Source organism: Schistocerca gregaria, chromosome 3, assembly GCF_023897955.1.
Source record: "Schistocerca gregaria isolate iqSchGreg1 chromosome 3, iqSchGreg1.2, whole genome shotgun sequence".
Taxonomy (NCBI): domain Eukaryota; kingdom Metazoa; phylum Arthropoda; class Insecta; order Orthoptera; family Acrididae; genus Schistocerca; species Schistocerca gregaria.
In genome coordinates this window covers 725,560,082-725,580,779 of record NC_064922.1, presented here as the reverse complement: position 1 = coordinate 725,580,779, position 20,698 = coordinate 725,560,082, and the positions used below count along the sequence as shown (strand labels likewise).

Here is a 20,698-nt window from a genome sequence, read left to right as displayed (position 1 = left end):
TCGCCAGGTTTCGAGAGGGTGCGTTTCTGGATGAGGTATCGAATATATTGCTTCCCCCTACTTATACCTCCCGAGGAGATCACGAATGTAAAATTAGAGAGATTAGAGAGCGCACGGAGGCTTTCAGACAGTCGTTTTTCCCGCGAACCATACGCGACTGGAACAGGAAATGGAGGTAATGACAGTGGCACGTAAAGTGCCCTCCGCCACGCACCGTTGGGTGGCTTACGGAGTATAAATGTAGATGTAGATATAGATGTAGACTTCATGCTCTGTAGTTCTTCGCAGCATCATGCATAATTAATTACAGATATTATATTTATTCTTCGGAATTTTTACTGTGACTTCTCTATAATACTTAAAAATGTTCATTTACATAGTTTGCTCGGTGGCGTGGATTATTCATTACTTGATTCCTCTCCCTCATTAGTGTGTTGTTATGCGTTTGTTTGTCTCCGCCTGTTTCCTTCTCTTATGTCGTCCCAGGCTGTTTTGCTTTTACTTACTGCCTTATGTATTATTTTGTCATTAAATGACTTTTATGCAGCAATCGGCACCCTCCTATAAATACTTTCCTATCTATAACATAAACTTAAGAACTTTCGCTCACTATGGGTCTTTTTCATGGGACTGAGGTACTTATGGGTTTCAAAGGACGTCTTAATACCTTCTGTTATCCATTTGTTTTGTGAGCCACTGATAATGATGTGAGTACTTATGTAAATGTCTCTTCAAAGTCTAACTTAAAGGATATTGAGAAAGTAGAGGATGTTACATTTATATTGGTTTCTCTATAGACTTCATCCCATATTTCGTTTTCTAGTCCTTCTAACAAATCTTATATTTTGACTTCTGATAAACATCTTTTGCAAGCTTGCAGCTTAGGGAGTTTTTCCATATCCGATTTTACTGTTATTATTTGCCAGAAATGGACAGACAGCCCAAGATCTATTACAGCTACATCACATTTACCCTGCCCATACTTTGGCTATGTGGTCATTGCTGATGCCGTCTGGTAGTAACCCTTGCCACACTAGTGACCATAAGGGACACGACAAAGCTCTGAAGGATATGTCTGAGGCTGGTACTAGTTTCATTTACGATATTTTTTTTATGTCCCCACACAAAATTAGGTCGACTTTTGTACCTAAGTATTTATCTAGAAAAGTAGTTAATTTATTGAAAAACGTTACCATACAAACACAGGGGGATCGACATACATATAAAATATTAATTGCTGTGTTAATTCAATAGCTAATATTTCAAATAATTCTTGTGAAACGATTACATTCTCTTCTGGCATTGGATTATCCTGGTGGAGATGTCATGTTTCAATAGAACAATGTGCTATGTCATCGGTCTTTGATTGCTTGAACACTCCATCAAGTTCAAAACTATGGTTTTGCCCCCTCCCGCCGCCTCCCCGAGCGTTACGCGATCTTAACCAAATTGAGCGTTTATCCCTCCGCCCTTCTCTGGCAGGTCACCCCATCTTAACGCAAGCTGAGCATTTATTTCTATGGGCCAACTGTATAAGAACGGCTGCGGGTAGCACTGCAAGATGCGTGGATTGAAATCTCCCCATCGATAACTCGATGTGTCACTGAGATTTTGAAGTATCACGAAGGGGCGACTCCTCAAAATTATATCTAGAGAATTGATTATATGCAACACAAAAAGCTCAAAATATGCATGAAAAATAAATGAAAAGCGTCGAAACATGCCAGATCAAATAATAAAAAACATAGTAGTTACTGCGTACTATGTGTCTAGAAGTTGGACCTGTGCATATCGATTGCGAGGAAGAGCGTCGGCCAAGCGAAAAATCGAGGCATTTACAATTTTGATCTCATGACCTGTTCACTTCGTGGTACAGGCTACGCAGGGTCCTGTTTGAGATTAGTTTTAAAAAAATTGCAAAAAGAAGACACACACTGTGTTTCAAATATTGTTCCTTCTTTGCTGTTGTTGTCGATACTAAGCGAATGCGATGTGAATTACTCACTGCGAAACAATCGATATGCTCGTCTAATTTCGAGATGTATCACATGCAGAGGTGCACGCACAAGAACTCTGTAATATTCTATTTCAAAAACAAGATACAGTAAGGAATTTTTGAAGCACATTAACATTTAATTAATGTTATTCCATTAAATTATCGTTTGCAATTTATTTTACGTTTTACTACAATTGTAAACATAAACAATTAGGTAAGGTTCCAAATTTTCACTAGTAAGAGTGTGTCTTCGATCACACAAACTTCTTTTATAACAGAAGAGGACCATTCTGTGTCAACTGAGGTAATTGAGCAGTATCTGAATTTGGGTTCAATGTTCACACTTTTTTGTTTCTGGCAAAACTTCACCCATCCGATTAATTGAACTATCAATTTGGGACAAGGGTTCAAGGCCTGAGTTATTGTTTAAATGGTTTTCAAACTTTTCTTTTAGCAATGAGTAGTTCACTAGACTGAATAGAGTCATTCAACGTCAAAACCTGAGTTTCAACCTTTTTAATACTCGCAGATAAACGGAAAAAAAGAATGCTAATCACAGCAAGGATATTTTTAATACTGGAATCATTGAACGTTTCCTTCCAACTGTAAAAGCCTCTGCATTATGGAATTCGTTTCCTACATCTCTGATGGCCTCGAAATGTTCATTGTAAAACAATACAGCCACGTATCCCAACGTGTTACCAGTGGTTCGGCAGATAAATGCACATTTGGTAATTTTTGGTAGTAGGTTTTGATGCGTCTTCAATTAAATCAGTTTATTTACGTTCCCAGACGTGGGTCGTACTTCTTTAGCAAGGCGATGTACTCCTTGAGCAAGCAAAAGATTCTGGAAATATTTTTCTGACACCTTCATTCACAAATCTTGGAATTGTAGAATGATTTGTTTTTTCAGGTTCTTTGCAAGCAACTAAATAGGAAGAAGAAGGCTCTAGTTTTAAAGCATCAACAATTGAATTTGCAGTGTAACGACCGCAAGTGTTGGTAGTTTCGTCAACTGAAATCCAAATAATGTTGTCCTGGAGTTCATTACGTATTTTTTCCAGAACACGTAGGGAAATTGTCGGTATGCAATTTTTACGCCATATTCATTATTTATCTGTTATATTTTGATTTAAACAATATTTGCTCAGGTAACCTTTGAGGATAGGGTTTCTAACTTTGTGAAGTGGAATACTACTTGCAATGAATGCTTCACATACATCCATGTTAATCTTTTTTTTGTTTTTTTTTTGTTATCTTTGGAGTTTAAATCCCTGCTACTGCTACTTCCCGCTGTCAAAAGTTGCCATAGGGGGCCTTCCTTTTGCAAATCCTGCGATATGAAGATTTGTCTTGACACGCTTGTCTATTTGAAACTTTGTTTTTGCACGAAACATTTATCTCTCAAACTCGACAATTTAAAACATTTCTGTCACATGTAAATGTTCCAGGGTGGTCAGCTACCCACGAAACGACATTTCATTTTTTCTGGCGGCATGATGCACAACACGTTACACAATACACGCAACAACGCCATGTTGATTCACGTGCAATATTTTGATTTAAACAATATGTGTGCAGGAAGCATTTGAGGATAGCGTTTCTAGCTTTGTGAAGAGGAATAATAATAAAACCGAAAATAAACAGAAACAATGGACGTGGGGCAACAACTTGCGTAATTTAATTTAATTGTTAACGACGCATGCGATATGGCAGAGGAAGGGATTGAGCCGGTTGCGGGCAGCAGACGCATTGATTCTGCCTGCCTGTTCCTGTTCCCGTTCAGTAACGAGTTTGCTGGCCATCAGCCTCTCGGTTAGTGATCGCACGCAGTTGAAGGTCGCGTTGACTCTGTGAGACACGAAAATCCCCCGTCTAAATTTTTAAAATATTGTAAACGTAGAGCGGAAATATGCACCATCACTACTTATTAGATAAAATATGCGATAACCAGTGAAAAGAAGCCAAATACGTATGCGACATGTAAATGCATATACTCCGGTCTCTGGTAACACCACGTCCAGTGCCTGCCCATGGTCTTCGGCCACTCACATGTCAGTGTAATACTTAGGCAACATCGTCGGATGATGAAATAATCTTATGTGTGCTATAATGCCTACAGGTTCATGACGAACGTGTGGGCGATGTTCGCCGTGGTGTTCCTCGCCATCTACACTGCCAACCTGGCGGCCTTCATGATCACCAGAGAGGAGTTCCACGAGTTCTCCGGCATCGACGACCACAGGGTAAATATCCTCTTACGTCACGCATTCTACGTATGGATACTGGCTCGGAAACACGTAACCTCCATATGCAGATTTGTTATACCATTAAGAATATTACAATGTAAAGAAGAACTCTCGTACTGATTCACTTAGTGAACAAAGCAGAAGTGAATGTTAGCGGAAAGTGTATACCATGTGCAACGGAGGAAAGGTAATGGAACTACAGGACACTACCTAAGCGAAAACGAAAATTCCTCATGTTGTAGTTACGTACTTCCTTGATTGTGACTGCGCACTCCAAGGCGCGTTGTCAATTCCTGGGTGCGTAACTATCTCATGTTGTGATGTTGAGCAAATCTTGAAAATGACCTCAGTTAGGGTGGTATATTTTGACACCAAGACGAATCGCTCACACGCGTTGGTAAGATTTTAAAGAAACTGTACTAAATGCGTCTGAAACGTTTTGTGAATCGTCACGCAGAAACAGGAGATAAGGATCTTTATTGTCTATAATATATCATACAATCACCATTGATCTTTATTTTACAATTGCCATTACCAACTTTGGCCCATATAAACAAGTACTCATCAGCGTTTAATTTTTTCTTCTTTCTTGTACTCAACACAAATGGCATGCTTGGAACTAGAGTACCATAAGGCTGTTTAGCCAACAGTCCTGTGGTCTCAGATATACTCCATGTCTTCCAAGTAAGAATGTTAGCATCTGGAAAAGCTTCAAGGCCACCATAATCTGCTTGATTGCCCCACACAACAGCAAGTGTGAGCCAAGTACTACCTCCAAACAATGCCTGTCGTTCAAAGTAACCACCATCAAATATACTACACTTCTGAGATCGGTTGTAAAGTTGCTGGAAACTTATGGATCGCTGGCAACACCGTGGTCAGACGTTGTTGGATATCCGCATCACTACAGGAGATAATACCTGCTGCCACTATCATCCGCAGACCTTGCAATAATCAGTGGCATGGTGGTGGTTATCGTCTTCCCTGCCATCCAAAAAAATTGGCTGAAAACATTCAAGATTAAGACGATATTGATCGTCTTTTTCAATGACAAGGGCTAGATCCATCATGAACTCCTACCTAAGAGAGTTTGGGGAAGACGATAAACACTATGCCATCGACTGTCGCCTGGTCTCCGAATCGTATTCGTAGAATCAAGTCTTACCTCCTCTAATGATGCTGATATCCGACAACGCGTGACCACGTTTCTGTGTGCGAATTCACGAGAAGATTTTCATGATAGGTTGCAACAGTTTTGTAACCAATGTCAGAAATTAATTGTAGCTAACTGTGATTAAGTTCAACACCAGTAAAGGTATTTTGTTTGTAACTTTTGTTTCCCTTATTTTCTGATGCAATTCATCGACATTTTCAAACGCACCTTGTATCTCCATGAAGTTAATGGCACAGCTCACTTAGAATGACAAATCTTATGCATTCAGTGTATTGGCCACGATCCCAGGAGACTATCGACTTCCGTCGCAAACAGTTGTAGTGCAGTGAAAATTGTTACTGGGGGACTGTTGCAAGTTGAAATCTGAGTGATTGTCATGGTCAGAGGTAAGTTAGTTGCCTGGAAGTAGAAAGAAAAGTGTGGAAAGTGATGTACAATGTCTGATCGACTTCCACATCAAGGTCATTAGAGACGAAATACGAATTTCACTTATTCCACACCAGCCATTTACCCGAAGCTTCACTTACGTATGCTTTCGACACATATATTCCCGACTTCTTCTCCTGCTCCCTCTCTGTGTTCACCTGTTCTCTCTCCCTGCCTAACCTTTCCTCTTTCCCACTTTGTCCATCTGTCTCCTCTTGCCCCTCTTTTGATCCATCTCCTCCACCCTTCTCTCTGATCACACCTTCTTTCCCGCTCCCTCTGTGCATGTAATCATGTTCCTCTTCTTTTTCCACTTGTTCACTACCCCTCTAACCCTTCCACCTGTCCCCTGCATCACCCTCTCTCCGTCTATATCCCCTTCTCTCCTCCATCAGTCCACCCTCACCTCGCCCAACTCACTCCATCTCCTGCTCCCCCCCTCTTCCTGTCCCTCTTCTCCTTTTACTCTGTCTGGCTCATTCGCCCCACCTCTCTCACTATTCATCTCCTCCCTCCCCCGTTTCTCAGCTCAGCCATGCCCATCTGCAGGTGTAGCCCTGCAAGGCATGCCGATGCTACCCACACAACAAGACTCCTTCCCTCATTCTCTTTCTGCCTCCTCCTCCCCACAATTCCTGTTCATCTCATCCTCCTCCTCCTCCTCCTCCTCTCTCTCTCTGTCTAACCACTCCACCCCCTTCCTGTCCATCCTCTCCTCCCCTTTTCTTTGCCCACATCCTCCTCCTTCTCTTCTCCTACCACCTCTCCACATATAGCCCCTGCAAAGCATGTTTACTCCCACACAATTCGCCTGTCATGCAGGGAGTCTATACACCATCACTCCAGAGGCTGAAAAAAAACCGTTTTCGCCCTTATTTCCACTTGTATTGGAGCTATGGCCAGAGTGCAGGTACTTAAGAGGCTAATGTGTCTGTGCCAAATTCAGTTTAAATCTATCCACAGATTTGGGAGTACAGACTTACACACATACACTCTGCTTTACACAATTATATATAGATATTTAACACAGGCATGTAGTACCCGAATGTCATCACGATGGGAATGTCTCAGATTCAAAACTTCAAAGCTCTGAGACTGGATAACAATTATGACCATGTGGAAAGTCGATGAAGTAGTCCCTTCCTAAAATGTGTCGCTTTAAAGTCAAATAACACCTATCACCAGAGGCAAAACGAAAGTTTTCAGGAAAGGAACCGATTAGGCAATAAAATAATCATATGGTCAATAAAGGCTATAAGCAAGTTCCAGATGCAAAGAGGGGAAGTATTCGATTTATTTCTAGTTGTAAAATAAGGGCTAGTGGCTTTAACTTATAGATACCAGACGTTAGATTTGTCCCCTGACATAATAATATTATGCTGTCTTTCGTCATATGCACAGAAACATAGACAGAACACCGCACTGGCAATTTTTATTTCGTTTTTCATCTTACATTTTGCCGAAGAGTTGGCGATGTCAGCTGATATACTATTGTTACATAGAACAACTAGTTAGTCTCTTTATTTTTAAATTAATTCCAAACCTCTGTATTTGGTGATGTTCATTTATTGTGCTCGATTTCGAAAGTCTGAGAACTTCATCACCAGGCAACCATGACACTAACACAAAATAAGTAGTCATTTATTTATCTGTTAATGTGATAAATACAGGTTAGCAATAATGTGCATCTTATTGCATAAAAACATTATAGACATCTAACATATAAATTTTTAAATAGCAGATATTAAAAATGGAAAAATAATAGAAATTTGTAGGTGTCCAGATACTATTTAATATTACAAAAAATGAAAAATAAAACCAGTGGGTGAATTGGAGGAGTAGAGTAACAGTGGAGTTTGCACCACCAGTATTCGTGCTAACTTTGTGCATAGAACTGCAACTCAATATGAAACATGTTTCAGACACTACATCAGTTAAGTTAACCTAACACCATTACTGTGGTAGTCACATTCATTGCATTTCATATAACACGCCAGAAACGCTTTCTTGACTAGCACTTTCAACACCAACTTGTCACATTTAGTAGTACATCTTGTCTGTGGCTATCGTTCACTATGAATCACTATACTCTATCAGCTATTATTAGTCTAGTTAGTATAACTACTGGCAGTGCTAAACCCATTGTGGTGTACCCCAAGGCTCTGCCCCAACATTTCTCATTTATGTGCTATACACCAGACTTTCCCAGACAACAAACTTGCACAGGCCCCCTGCAATATGTTGATGACACCATCTAGCCAGCTACCCACCACATCCTCCAATTCTTCTGTCCTTCTCTCCAGTACCGCTTGAATCTCCTGGTTGAATGGTGTAATATGTGGGAACTTTAAGAAAATTCGTAGAAATACCGAGCCACATTCTTTGGTAACAACACTTCGCGTTTTCGATGTTCAAATATCTACCTCTCCATCTGCAACCTACCTATGCCTTTGGTTAACACAGTAAGGTATTTCGGTCTAACCCTTGACAAAAAAAACACATAGAAAGCAAACCTCGTTACCCTATATCACAAAGCCCAAAACTAGCAAAAACTACTAATACACCTCTTTTGGAATTTATATTCTTCCACCAATATCTTCATCTATGAATCCCTCATCCACCCCAACATAAATTACACCACCTTGCCTGGATCTCCACTTCCTCTAAATTCTACAAGTTCCAAGAATTCTAGACAGAAATGCATTCTACCTCAACCTCTGCATCCCATGGCCGCCAGAGTATCTTATATCAAGTCGTCCACTTCCCACACCTTGTCCTTGAGCAGCTTTGTATCGTTTCATTACTCACAAAAGGCAGTCCTGGCACGCCATATCCCACCTAAGAAACATCTGTACTGCTAAATCATGGTAGGATTGGGTATGTACAGCGATGGTATGCATTGCTGCCATATTTCGCCTCTCCTCTGTGATGCCATTGATGATTTCATGCAGTGTTGCTGGCTTCCCTTCCCTCTACCCCATTCCTCTGACAAGCCCAATTGCACTTTGTATCAAATAGAAGGACATTCAAAAAACAGTGGGAAATTCAAATAACCGAGCATTTCTACAGGTTTTTCCTTTACCACTCTGAGGTCACAACTTGTAAGTGTAGAACGGCGGGAAATTCAAAAAAGCAAGATGGATAATTGTCCTGTTGATGTGAAACTCAAAAATCCGAGATGACAATCCAAGGTGGCAGCGTGAAGATACAAGGACAGAATCTGAAGTCAGCACTGAGATAGCTGACCTAGAGATAAGAGGAGAGTCTCAACGTTGTAGATACAAGATGGCGACCTCAACCTGGTCATCAGGTCACTTAGATTGAAGATAGTGGACGGGGGGATATGAGGACAGCCTGCATTTTGGCAGATTTCATATTTTCTAAGTTTAGAATCCTATCCTAAGTATAAAATGGTGGGAAATTCACTCCTATGACGTTACAGTTCAGAGTCCACTTGCCCCAGGTTTAAGTCCACTTGGGCTACGCTGATATTAGTATGAAACTATGGTTATTATACTTTCATCTACCCACTTTCAACTACTTTCCAGGGTCATCCAACTACTCACTTTGAACTACATTTCAGTATCTTCAGCCAAAGACACATGTGGAGCATCGTAAATACAAGACTCTTCATGTGTGTGTGTGTGTGTGTGTGTGTATGTGTGTGTGTGTGTGTGTGTGTGTGTGTGTGCGTGTGTTTTATATGGTAGGATAGGACAGAAACGTTTATTTATTTAAAAAAGACCATTCTGGACTTCACCACCCACAAGCCAAGCTGCGTACTGAGATCACTACACCACCTGCACTGACACCACAGAGTGCCATACTGACTGTCACAGGGTCTCACACCAACGCCTGAGCTGTTTCACTATGTCTGTAGTGCGGCAGGAACGTTTTATTATTTCTTAAATAACTAGGGTGGTGTCAGCTGGACACAGCATTCATCGAAGCCCTGATGAGAGCTTGTCACAGTGGCGGGTCAAACGCGTCTGACACTAACAGCAACACTACTGACTGTGCCGCACTGCAGCCTTACTCATAAAACTGCTGCCGCCAGCTGTCAGCTGAGGGCTGCCGAGACACCACTCCACTAGTGCGACGCCAGCTGATGTCACATGATGCACCAGATACTTCAGCACCACCTACCAAGCGCAAAGTGCGCCATATCGATAGGCTCACTAGCATATATAGTTGTGTTGCCTGTGTTAACCTCCGCAGTCACCAGGATTACTTGGACACATGAACATGACTGTTGTTCTGCAAAAGCTGTAGAGCAGGCCATGGCTGCTGCAGACAGTCCTATCAGGCAACAACTGTCTAAAGAAGTGTTAGACTATGGAGCAGATGGTTTCCAATTTCGATGCCTTGTCAGTGAGTTGTAGGATTTATATCTGTCCCTTACCAAGTCTTTTAAATCTGTTAATGATTAAGTGTGTAGGGTCAAACATTGTAGTTAACAGACATAGCTTGATACCATCTCTTTAGTCAGGGTACTTGATAAAATCGAGAAGATTGTTACCAAATCGTAAACAGTGTAGGAGTTTGTGGTATCAATTTCCAAGCTAAATAACGAAAACTATAGGCAGACCGAACACACATCTTCTTGGGTACACGTTATCAACTCTTCCCCACATTCACGTCTATAGAACAAAAATTTCTAACACTGTAGCAAACGTATGGCTGTTAAATTATAGCATGAGGGGAGTTAATTAATTAATGCAACACATATTTTTTTCTGAAAGCAGGTTGGTTTCATTCCTTATTCTAGTACTCCATATTGTGCAACTTTGAGCACTTTCTTCAGAGGTGATGTAGTGTGACGGCACCCCGTGAACTGCCGTTTCGTTTCCGTTTTGAAGTGATGATGTTCGACAAAAAATTGTCATGATCACCCGCATAAATCACAAGAAATTTGCACAGATGGTCCAGTGTTGCTTTTTATGGTCTTCTGTTAGGCGGCCAGGAAGCCATCAGGTACACACCTTTGAGTACCCCAACTGGCGGACTAGAGCGTCAACACTACCAATAGAGACGTCAAACTGACCAGCGAAGTGTTAAGTGTTTCATTGTGGTCCACATTCGTCACTCCACATATCGTTTTCCCACAGTTCAATTTTCCAATGTTTACGCTCCTTACATCAAGCGAGGCGTCGTTTGGCATTTACCAACGTGATTAGTCGCTTATTAGTAGCCGCTCGACCATGAAATTCAAGTTTTCTCACCTCCCGCCTAACATAGTACTTGCAGTGGATCCTGATGCAGTTTGGAGTTCCTGTGTGATGGTCTGGATAGATGTCTATCTTTTATACATTACAACCCTGTTCAACTGTCGGCGGTCTCTGTCTGTCAACAGACGAAGTCGGCCTGTACCCTTTTGTGCTGTACTTGTTCCTTCACGTTTCCACTTCAGTATCATATGCGAAACAGTGGACTTAGGGATGTTGAGGAGTGTGGAAATCTCGCGTACAGGTGTATGACACAAGTGACACCCAATCACCTGACCACGTTCGAAGTGCGTGAGTCCCGCGGAGCGCCCCATTCTGCTCACGATGTCTAATGACTACTGAGTTCGCTGATATGGAGTACCTGGCGGTAGATGGCAGCACAATGCACCTAATATGAAAACGAATCTTTTTGGTGGTGTCCGGGTACTTTATACCACATAGTATATGTATAGTGCCGCCATATACCGAAACTTAATGAACTACAGGGGCTGAAGTGGGAATATTCCACTATCTTCCACAACTGTTGCGCTGCAGTACCTATTGAATTCCAGAACAAAGTAACACAGCCTATGGCATATAGAAGCATATGGTATAGGGTGTATTGCAAATACTGTTTCTTAGTGTGAGAAATGTCTAACTATATCGGGAGGCTATAAATCATAAATTTACAGGTTGGTAATATCATGTTCTTTAGCCGGGCACTTTATAAAATCGTAAGTTGCTACCAAATAGTACCCAGTGTTGAAGTATGTGTAATCTATTCCCATGTAGTTTACATATGACTATGTGTAAATTATCCACTACAGCAAACAATCGGTTATTGCATATAGTTATTCAAGGGGTTTTAAAGCTCAGAAACTGGTTTTCAGGTACTAAATATGTAACATACTCTTATAGCCCCAGTGAACACAGTACATAACACATCACATAGTATCACTTGTTATTTTGAAAAACGCTTGGCACCGCCATGGAGTTATAAATCACAGCTTAATACCCTGTTCTTTAGTCAGGAAGACACACACCAGAGAATTATATAAGATCGGTAAGATGGTTCCCTTATTGTATGTTACGTCGGCTCTGTTTAAACATTTGGCTGTGGTGTCACTGCCATGTGTGTAATTGGTAGGGGATGTGGGCTTGCGTTTTATTCTGAGATTGGGGTACAGTTTTATTTATTTATATTTTTCATTTCAATTATGTGAATGTCAGTTGCAGTTACAGCCTCATCGCTAGATCGAGTACCACACCAGTGGACACACTACACAGAGCAGCGATGTGACGCCTGTTCCCCCATCTGCAGTGGCCGCTATCTAAGCAGTCACCCCCCCCTCCTCCCTCTCACCAAAGAGCGCAGTTCTATTCTCGATGCATAAGCAGACAACTGCGACTTCTGCATATTGAGTGGAATGCATAGCTGTGAGCGACTATTAGGAAGTGATGCTATTTATTATGCTCTACGTTTATTTCTAACTCACCATTTCCCATTACAACGCAGACACATTTCTAAAGCGACACAGTTTTACACTTATCCGTGCTCCACTTTCTATACTCCACATTAACAGGGGGTATTTTGCTACAGTTTCTCAGTAATACGTGTATTTTGCTACAATTTCACTGTAACACAGGTTAAACTGTTGCAATTTTTCTGTAACAGATCGACTTATGGAGGACTTTCCTACCATTTTACCTCTTCTCTGGAGCATTATTTCCGATTACATGTTGTCACATACTTAGTACTGTACCTTTCATTGTGTTTGCTGTCATTATGGTGGTGTTAATGATTTGTAGTATCAGACCTAACTAGCTTTGGATGAGTGCAAATAGAAAAAAAAATCATCACAAATCTACTACAGATGTATGGTGTGGTTGCATCAATTATTACAACATACGTGATTCATAGGGAAAACTCATCCGCCAAATGATACATGGGAAGAATAACTTAATTTAGTTATAAACATAGGATGATATTAAAGAAGACTTTGATCAGCCTATGTTGTGAAGGCGTCGGCTAGGCTTGAAATTCACCCAGAGATCAGCGTTAACAAAGATAGTAGGACAGGCACTACAGAAAGCATATAACTATGTATGGAGCACTTGCTACAATTTTGCTTTAACACAGATCATTTTGCGACATTTTTTCTGTAATGTAGGAAAGTGTCTTACAAATTCACTTTAACACATTTATTTTGCTACAATTTTGCTGTAACACAGATTAAATTGTTACAATTTACCTGTCACACTGCGACTTATGGAGGAATTTGCTACAATTTTACTGTAACACGTCGATACATTGGAAGGTCATGCGTAATGTACTGTAGTCATTACTGTGTTATTCGCATAATATGACAAATGTTTTATACTGCATGATAAAGGTAATGTCCCAGCATGAAGACCCAACAATGTTTGGATGTCCTTAAGAAACAGTTGGATGTGGATAGCTGAAAGCACATCATCCCTTTTCCTACCTATACAAAAATGTATTACTAATGTTCAACCTGCTATTTCATCAAAGTGTTATGCAGTTTCTAGTGCATGACAGCATAAATCTCTCCTCGACATGTACCACAACTTATAGACCAGATTAGTAATAGTCCCACTCGAGTCTTTTACCGCTATGGAACAAATCTTATGTAATCTGATAAGTAGCACCTGTTGTAGTATCTTCACGGTCATAAAAAACGGTCTTGCACAGCTTCTCTGATTTTCATTCAGCATTTGACCGTTATCAGACATCTCCCAATCACATGGGTGCATATGGTGGTAGACGTCTGCGTTTTGCCAGAGTTTAGCTGAACAGCGGTCTTTGCTCACTGTAAACAAAAATGTAAAATCTCCTTTGCTATTGCACACTGCTCATTCCCCACCCCACTCTTTCATTTTAATTTTTTATATTTAGTGCTGTTACTTAGTAATTAGACATAAGACGTTTCTGTTAAGTTTCCATTTCTAATATTTGACATGTTCAAAGATTTATAACCTGTTTTTGGAAAAAGTCGAGATTCTACTTACGTGGATCAATGATCAGTTTACTTTTGAAGTAAAATACATTTTATGACATAATCACAAGTGGTTTCATCCCACTGTGGGATAATATGAAGGCCATCTGGTGAGCAAACGTTCGTGCATTGTAATTATTAATGCATGAATGTTTGTTTACCAAATACCATACATGCAGCGTCTGAAAATGCCCATTGTGGGCTGAAATCGATGATAATTGCACTGGAACTGGTGATGACTGTTTCAAAAAATGTGAATGTGTCAAAAATAAATGAAACTTTATAATTATAACTTACATGTCTAGACTGAGTTTATTGTATTAAGTGTACACCATTGCCAAACTGTATTTATTATATTAATGATTATGTGGATGTCTGTACGCTTTGCATTAATGTCCTAGATAGCTGATGATGAAGTTATCAGAGCTTCGAAATCGATTTTAAAAAATGAACATCATTGAATACTGCTGTGTGGAATTAATTTCAAACCAGAGAATAAAGAGTTATTCTACGCAATAATATTTATTTTGGTTCTATGTTATGTTTTTGAATGGAGGCTGCAGATACAATCTGATTTGTAGTGAAGCCCAATGTCTGTCTTATATTGGAAGCTAACAATTTGTTGTGAGTTGATGAAAACAAACTTGATGTCATGAGAATAACTATAATTCCTTTTTTGGTGCGTATTTCAGGCAACATTGATTTCTATTTGTGATTCGTGCCAGCCATTACCATGACGTCATAGGTAAAAACACATATGGTATTAGTTGGTTCAATATTTTCCTTGGCAATTTTAGGCAAGAAGTGTGGTAAAAACTGCTCCGTGTAGCTTTTCTATTCAGTTATTGCACTCGAAGTAAGTTTATTGATAAGACTATCATCAAACATCAAAAGTGCAGTCGAGTAGTCAGAACAGAAAGGTGATTTATGATGGCAAAAGACATGAAGCTTCCTGAAACATTAAAATTTAATCAATCCATCCCTCAGCTTCAATCTAGAGCTTACTTTTCGTGAGTAATGGTCTCATCAACTCAACTAACCAATTCCCGCGCCCAGGTTCCCGGGTTCGATTCCCGGCGGGGTCAGCGATTTTCCCTGCCTCGTGATGACTGGGTGTTGCGTGCTGTCCTTAGGTTAGTTAGGTTTAAGTAGTTTCAAGTTCCAGGGACTGATGACCATAGATGTTAAGTCCCATAGTGCTCAGAGCCATTTGAACCAACTAACCAAGCAAGTCTCTCGGAGGCACAAATCAGTCCTGAGCTGTTAGGCTACTTGCGCCCCAAAATGAGTAGTATTGAAACACACAATATTAGTGATTGATGAAGGATTTTGTAGACGAAACCTACCATACGACGCAAAGAACTTCCCTTATTGAATGTCTGCGACAAGTTCAAGATGTGTCAGAAAATGTAAAATGTGCCTTACGAGCAGTGACCCACCATTCAATCTAACGAGGCCGGCCTGGACACTCAAGCGGTAGAGCTCTGAGTGTGAAATACAAGACACGTTTTAAGGTCCGAATCATTTCGGGACAGAATTTCAGCTTCTCACATACAATCAAAACGGTGTGAACTCCACTAAAGTAAAACCTTTACAGTTTAGCTTCATGTTTTCACATTTATAAAGTGCGGAGAAACACATTTAGTTATATCAATGGCTGTCCACAGTAAGGGAAAATTTATGAATGAAGCGTTCTACATCGAATGTCAATGACAAACGAACAAAAGATTCAACAAATTATCTATCTTCATTATTTACCATCAATAGCAACATGTGTAAAGTTACTTATCTGTGTCCATTACACGATATTTTCCACCATTACGTCTAATCTGGAAACGAAAAATCATGAAGTTGTCCTTTTATGCGGCAAAGATTCAGTACATTGCATTTTTTTTTTTTCAGATATAAACGCACAGCTACGGAACATTCCGTGATGGGGCAGTTTGCTTCCCTCAATGACACAGATAATAGAATTGTAGATACAATTACAGAAGAGGAGTATCTGTTGAAAGACCAGACAAACGTATGGTTCCTGAAGACGAGTAGCAGCCCTTCCAGTAGTTAGTTGCAGGGGCAACAGTCTGGATGTTTCACTGATCTGGCTTTGTAACATTAACAACATGACATTGCTGTGCTGGTCTTTCGAACGGCTGAAAGCAATGGGAAACTACAACCGTTACTTTTTCTGAAGACACACACCTCTCCTGTATGATTAAATGGTGATGGCATCCTCTTGAGTAAAATATTCCGGAGATAAAATAGTCCCCCATTCGGATCTCCCAGCAGAGACTACTCAGGAGAATGTGATCATTAGGAAAAACAAAACTGGCAATCAACCGACAAGTGAGAGTGCAGAATGTTAGGATCTTTTAATTGGCTAGGTAGATTAGAAAATTTAAAAAGAGAATAGGTTGAAGTTAGATGTAGTGGGAATTAGTGAAGTTCCGTGGCAGAATGAACCAGACTTCTGGTCAGATGAGCACAGGTTTATAAATACGAATCAAATAGGGGTAATGATGGAGTTGGTCTAAAAATAACTAATAAAATAAGAATTGGGATAAGCCACTACTAATAGCAAAGTGAACGCATTATCATAGCAAAGGCAGACAAGAACCCAACACCCACCAGAGTAGTACAAGTTTATATGCCAACTAGCTCCGCATGTGACGAAGAGAATGAAGAAATGTATAATGAGATAAAAGAAATTATTCAGATAGTTAAATTAGACGAAAATTGCAATAGAGGACTGGAGAAGGGGAAACAGTTGGTCAATGTGGAACGGAGGGAAAGGAATGAAAGAGTGAGCAGTCTGGTAGAATTTTAGACAGAGTATGATGTAATCATCGCTAACACTTGTGTTAAGAATCGTAAAAGGAGGTCATATATGTTAAAGATACGTGGAGACACTAGAAGGTTTCAAGTTGATTATATAATGGTAAGACAGAGATTTCAGAATCAGATTTTAAATTGTAAGATATTTCCAGCGCCAGATGTGTACTGTGGCCACAGTACACATCAGTACAGTTATGAACTGTAGATTAAAACTAAATAAATTGCAAAAAGAGAGCAAATCATGAATATGGTACCTGGGTAAGTCGAAAAAGTACAGTTGTTGAGAGTTTCAGAGGGAGCATTAGCTAGGTATCAGTATGAATTATTTGTTACTAATCACAACTTCCACTCCCAGGATTGTCTTAAACATAAACACTGAATTAAATTATCAGAGTATGCTGATACAATAGTTCCATACTTAGCAACTGTATACAACCGCTCGCTCACAGAAAGATCCGTACCTAAAGACTGGAAAATTGCTCAAGTCACACCAATACCCAAAAAGGGAAGTAGGAGTAATCCGTTGAATTACAGGCCCATATCACTGACATAGATTTGAAGTAGAGTTTTGGAAAATGCACTGTATTCGAACATTATGAAGTACCTAGAAGGAAACGATTTATTGACACATTGTCAGCACGGATTCAGAAAATATCGTTCTTGCGAAACACAACTAGCTCTTTATACTCATGAAGTAATGAGTGCTATCGACAGGGGATGTCAAATTGGTTCCATATTTTTAGATTTCCAGAAGGCTTTCGACACCATTCCACACAAGCGTTTTCTAACCAAACTGCGTACCTATGGAATATCGCCTTAGTTGTGGGATTGGATTGGACTGGTGATTTCCTGTCAGAAAGGTCACAGACGAAAAGTCATCGAGTAAAACAGTGTTAATATCCGGCTTTCCCCAAGGAAGTGTTATAGGCCCTCTATTGTTCGTTATCTATATTAAAGACCTAGGAGACAATCTGAATAGCCGTCTTAGATTGTTTGCAGATGACGCTGTCATTTACCGTTTTGTAAAGTCATCAGATCACCTAAATGAATTTCAAAATGATTTAGATAAGACATCTGTATGGCTCGAAAAGTGACACCTAATCATAAATAAAGAAAAGTGTGAAGTTATTCACGTGAGTACTAAAAGAAATCCGCTGAATTTAGATTATGCGATGAGTCACACAAATCTGAAGGCTGTAAATTCAACTAAATACTTAGGGATTACAATTACAAATACCCTAAATAGGAACCATCACATAAATAATGTTGCGCGTAGGACCAACCAAAGACTGCGATTCACTTAGAAGGTGCACAAGGTCTACTAGAGCGACTGCTTAAACCACGCTTGTCTGCCCTATTAGGGAGTACTGCTGTGGGGTGTGGGCTCCGCATCAGATGGGACTGACGCATGACATGAAAAAAGTGCAAAGAAGGGCGGCTCGTTTTGTATTATCGCGAAGTAGGGGAGATAGTGCCACAGACGTGAACTGCAGTGGCAATCATTAAAACAATGGCGTTTTTCGTTGCGACGGGATCTTCTCATGAAATTTCAATCACAAGTTTTGTCAGATTGCGAGAACATTCTGTTGGCACTCACGATAAATTAAGAGAAATCAGGGCTCGCACAGAAAAATTTAAGTGCTCGTTTTTCCCGCATGCTGTTCGAGAGTGGAACGGTAGACAGACAGCTTGAAAGTGGTTCATTGAACCCTCTGCCAGGCATTTTATTGCGAATAGCAGAGTAATCACGTAGATGTAGATGTAGATACAATGCGTGGACACTTCCTGTGACACTAGCTGCCAACAGCAACGGAAAATAAGTCTAAAATTAAATTCTGCTAAATAGATAAAAATGGTTCAAATGGCTCTGAGCACTATGGGACTTAACATCTATGGTCATCAGTCCCTTAGAACTTAGGACTACTTAAACCTAACTAACCTAAGGACAGCACACAACACCCAGTCATCACGAGGCAGAGAAAATCCCTGACCCCGCCGGGAATCGAACCCGGGAACCAAGGCGCGGGAAGCGAGAATGCTACCGTACGACCACGAGCTGCGGACGCGAATTAGGTAGCTAAGGTACACTAAACGATTTCACCCAACACAATTTATATTCTGCATGTACGAAAAAGTGCTAGGCACGGCGCCCTCTGTAATGTAAATGCTTGACGTCGGAGTTCCATCAGTGTAAACTCTGCAGAAACGCTCAGAACATACTGTGATATATTTTTTTTGTTACCCATTTTTCGACGCAATAGCTTGATCCAGAAGCTTCTCCTTGCGTTGTCCTTATTTGCCCACATGTTATAAAAATAAAAAGCTTGAAGCTAGTTAGTGTAAAGAACGAAACGAATTGGCCACGAAAAGAACTGGCACGTTTAGCTAAAGTACCTGCAGAAAGTAGTAACTATCTTTCCCCTTAGGTTTGTACATCCATAGGCGATACAAGTAACTATTTTTTCACAATTTACGTTATTATTTCGACCAATAACACAGCAGTAGGCTTACGCTACTCACAATATTTTCGTATCCACAATATGGCAAAGTGCGGAAGTCGCTGTCTTCAGATTTACGGTGTTAGGGCATCTCCAGAGATTCTAACCTCCTTGGTTAAAAGCATCGGACCTGTCCACGCCTGAATACCGCCAGTTTACGAACTGACGTATATCGCCGATGGTATGTTCCAGCAGCGGGAGTTGTAGGCCCCTGTAAATTTATCGCTACGTGGCGCTGTTGGATGATGTTTCCGGACATGTGTTCGTATCCTCAATAAGATACCCACTACAACCCCTAACTTTTTCTGTGCCATGTTGTTGCATCCTATATACAGGATGCTTCAGAGTCTTTGCATCAAATGTGTAGGAGTGATAGATCACGTCATAGGGATCAAAATGTTCGTTGATGCTCTACAGCGACACTAGGTATCTTTTTATTGAATTTTCTGGATATGAAACGACAATATTTCACCGAACTAGTAGTTTCTATTAACCAAATGGCTGCAGCTGCATGCTACCTACCCTAGTAACGTTACAGAGTGATTTTCAGCAAGAAAACCTTAAGAATGAATGTCTCTTAAGCGCAGGAAGACATTTTAGAAGCTCAAGCTATCCCCTCTCACACGGAGCGGATGACTAGATTATAAGCAACACACACAATATACGATCACTGTACATTTCCCTACGCCCTGCCACCTCTCGGGCGTAACCAATTAAAAGAGGGAAAGTAAAGCCGGGAAGCGTATGCGAACATTTTGCCTCTAACAGAAGTTGTTCCCCGTGATGTGATCTATCAGCTCTAGACGTTTAATGCACTCTGAAACACCCTGAGTATCCTACCTTAACTCACGAAACTTAAGTTATTTTAAATCAACGGAATTTCTCAAATGCATATAGAACTACAAAGGATGAAAGTCATGGCCACTGGTAGACTATATTCTGAGCCCTATTTGGAATCGAATTCATAATGTACATAATTATAACCTGACCCTCATTCAACCATCAGGTCGTAAAGTATGACAATTATATATTTAATGAAATTATGATTATCACGCTATTTCATAGGCACAAAAAAATAATTCTGGAATGTTCGTTCTCTTTGTTCACAGCTAGCGAAACCTTTTAGCCACAAACCCATGTTCAAGTTCGGAACGATCCCATGGAGCCACACAGACTCAACACTTCACAAGTATTTCAAAGAAATGCATGCCTACATGAAGAATTTCAACCGGTCAACGGTTGCAGAGGGCATCGAGAGCGTTCTAAGTGGGTGAGTAAGAATACAATGTTATCATAATCTTA

At 40.3% G+C, this 20,698-nt stretch overlaps 1 protein-coding gene across 1 annotated transcript in view; it reads left to right on the top strand.

The window, feature by feature from the left end:
* LOC126355582 (glutamate receptor ionotropic, NMDA 2B) overlaps nt 1-20,698 on the top strand; it is a 1,429,141-nt gene that overhangs the window by 1,286,542 nt on the left and 121,901 nt on the right. Inside the window, exons 12-13 of the mRNA XM_050005946.1 lie at nt 4,119-4,242; nt 20,506-20,666. Coding sequence (XP_049861903.1) covers nt 4,119-4,242; nt 20,506-20,666 — 285 coding nt within the window. The remainder of the gene's footprint in view (nt 1-4,118; nt 4,243-20,505; nt 20,667-20,698) is intronic.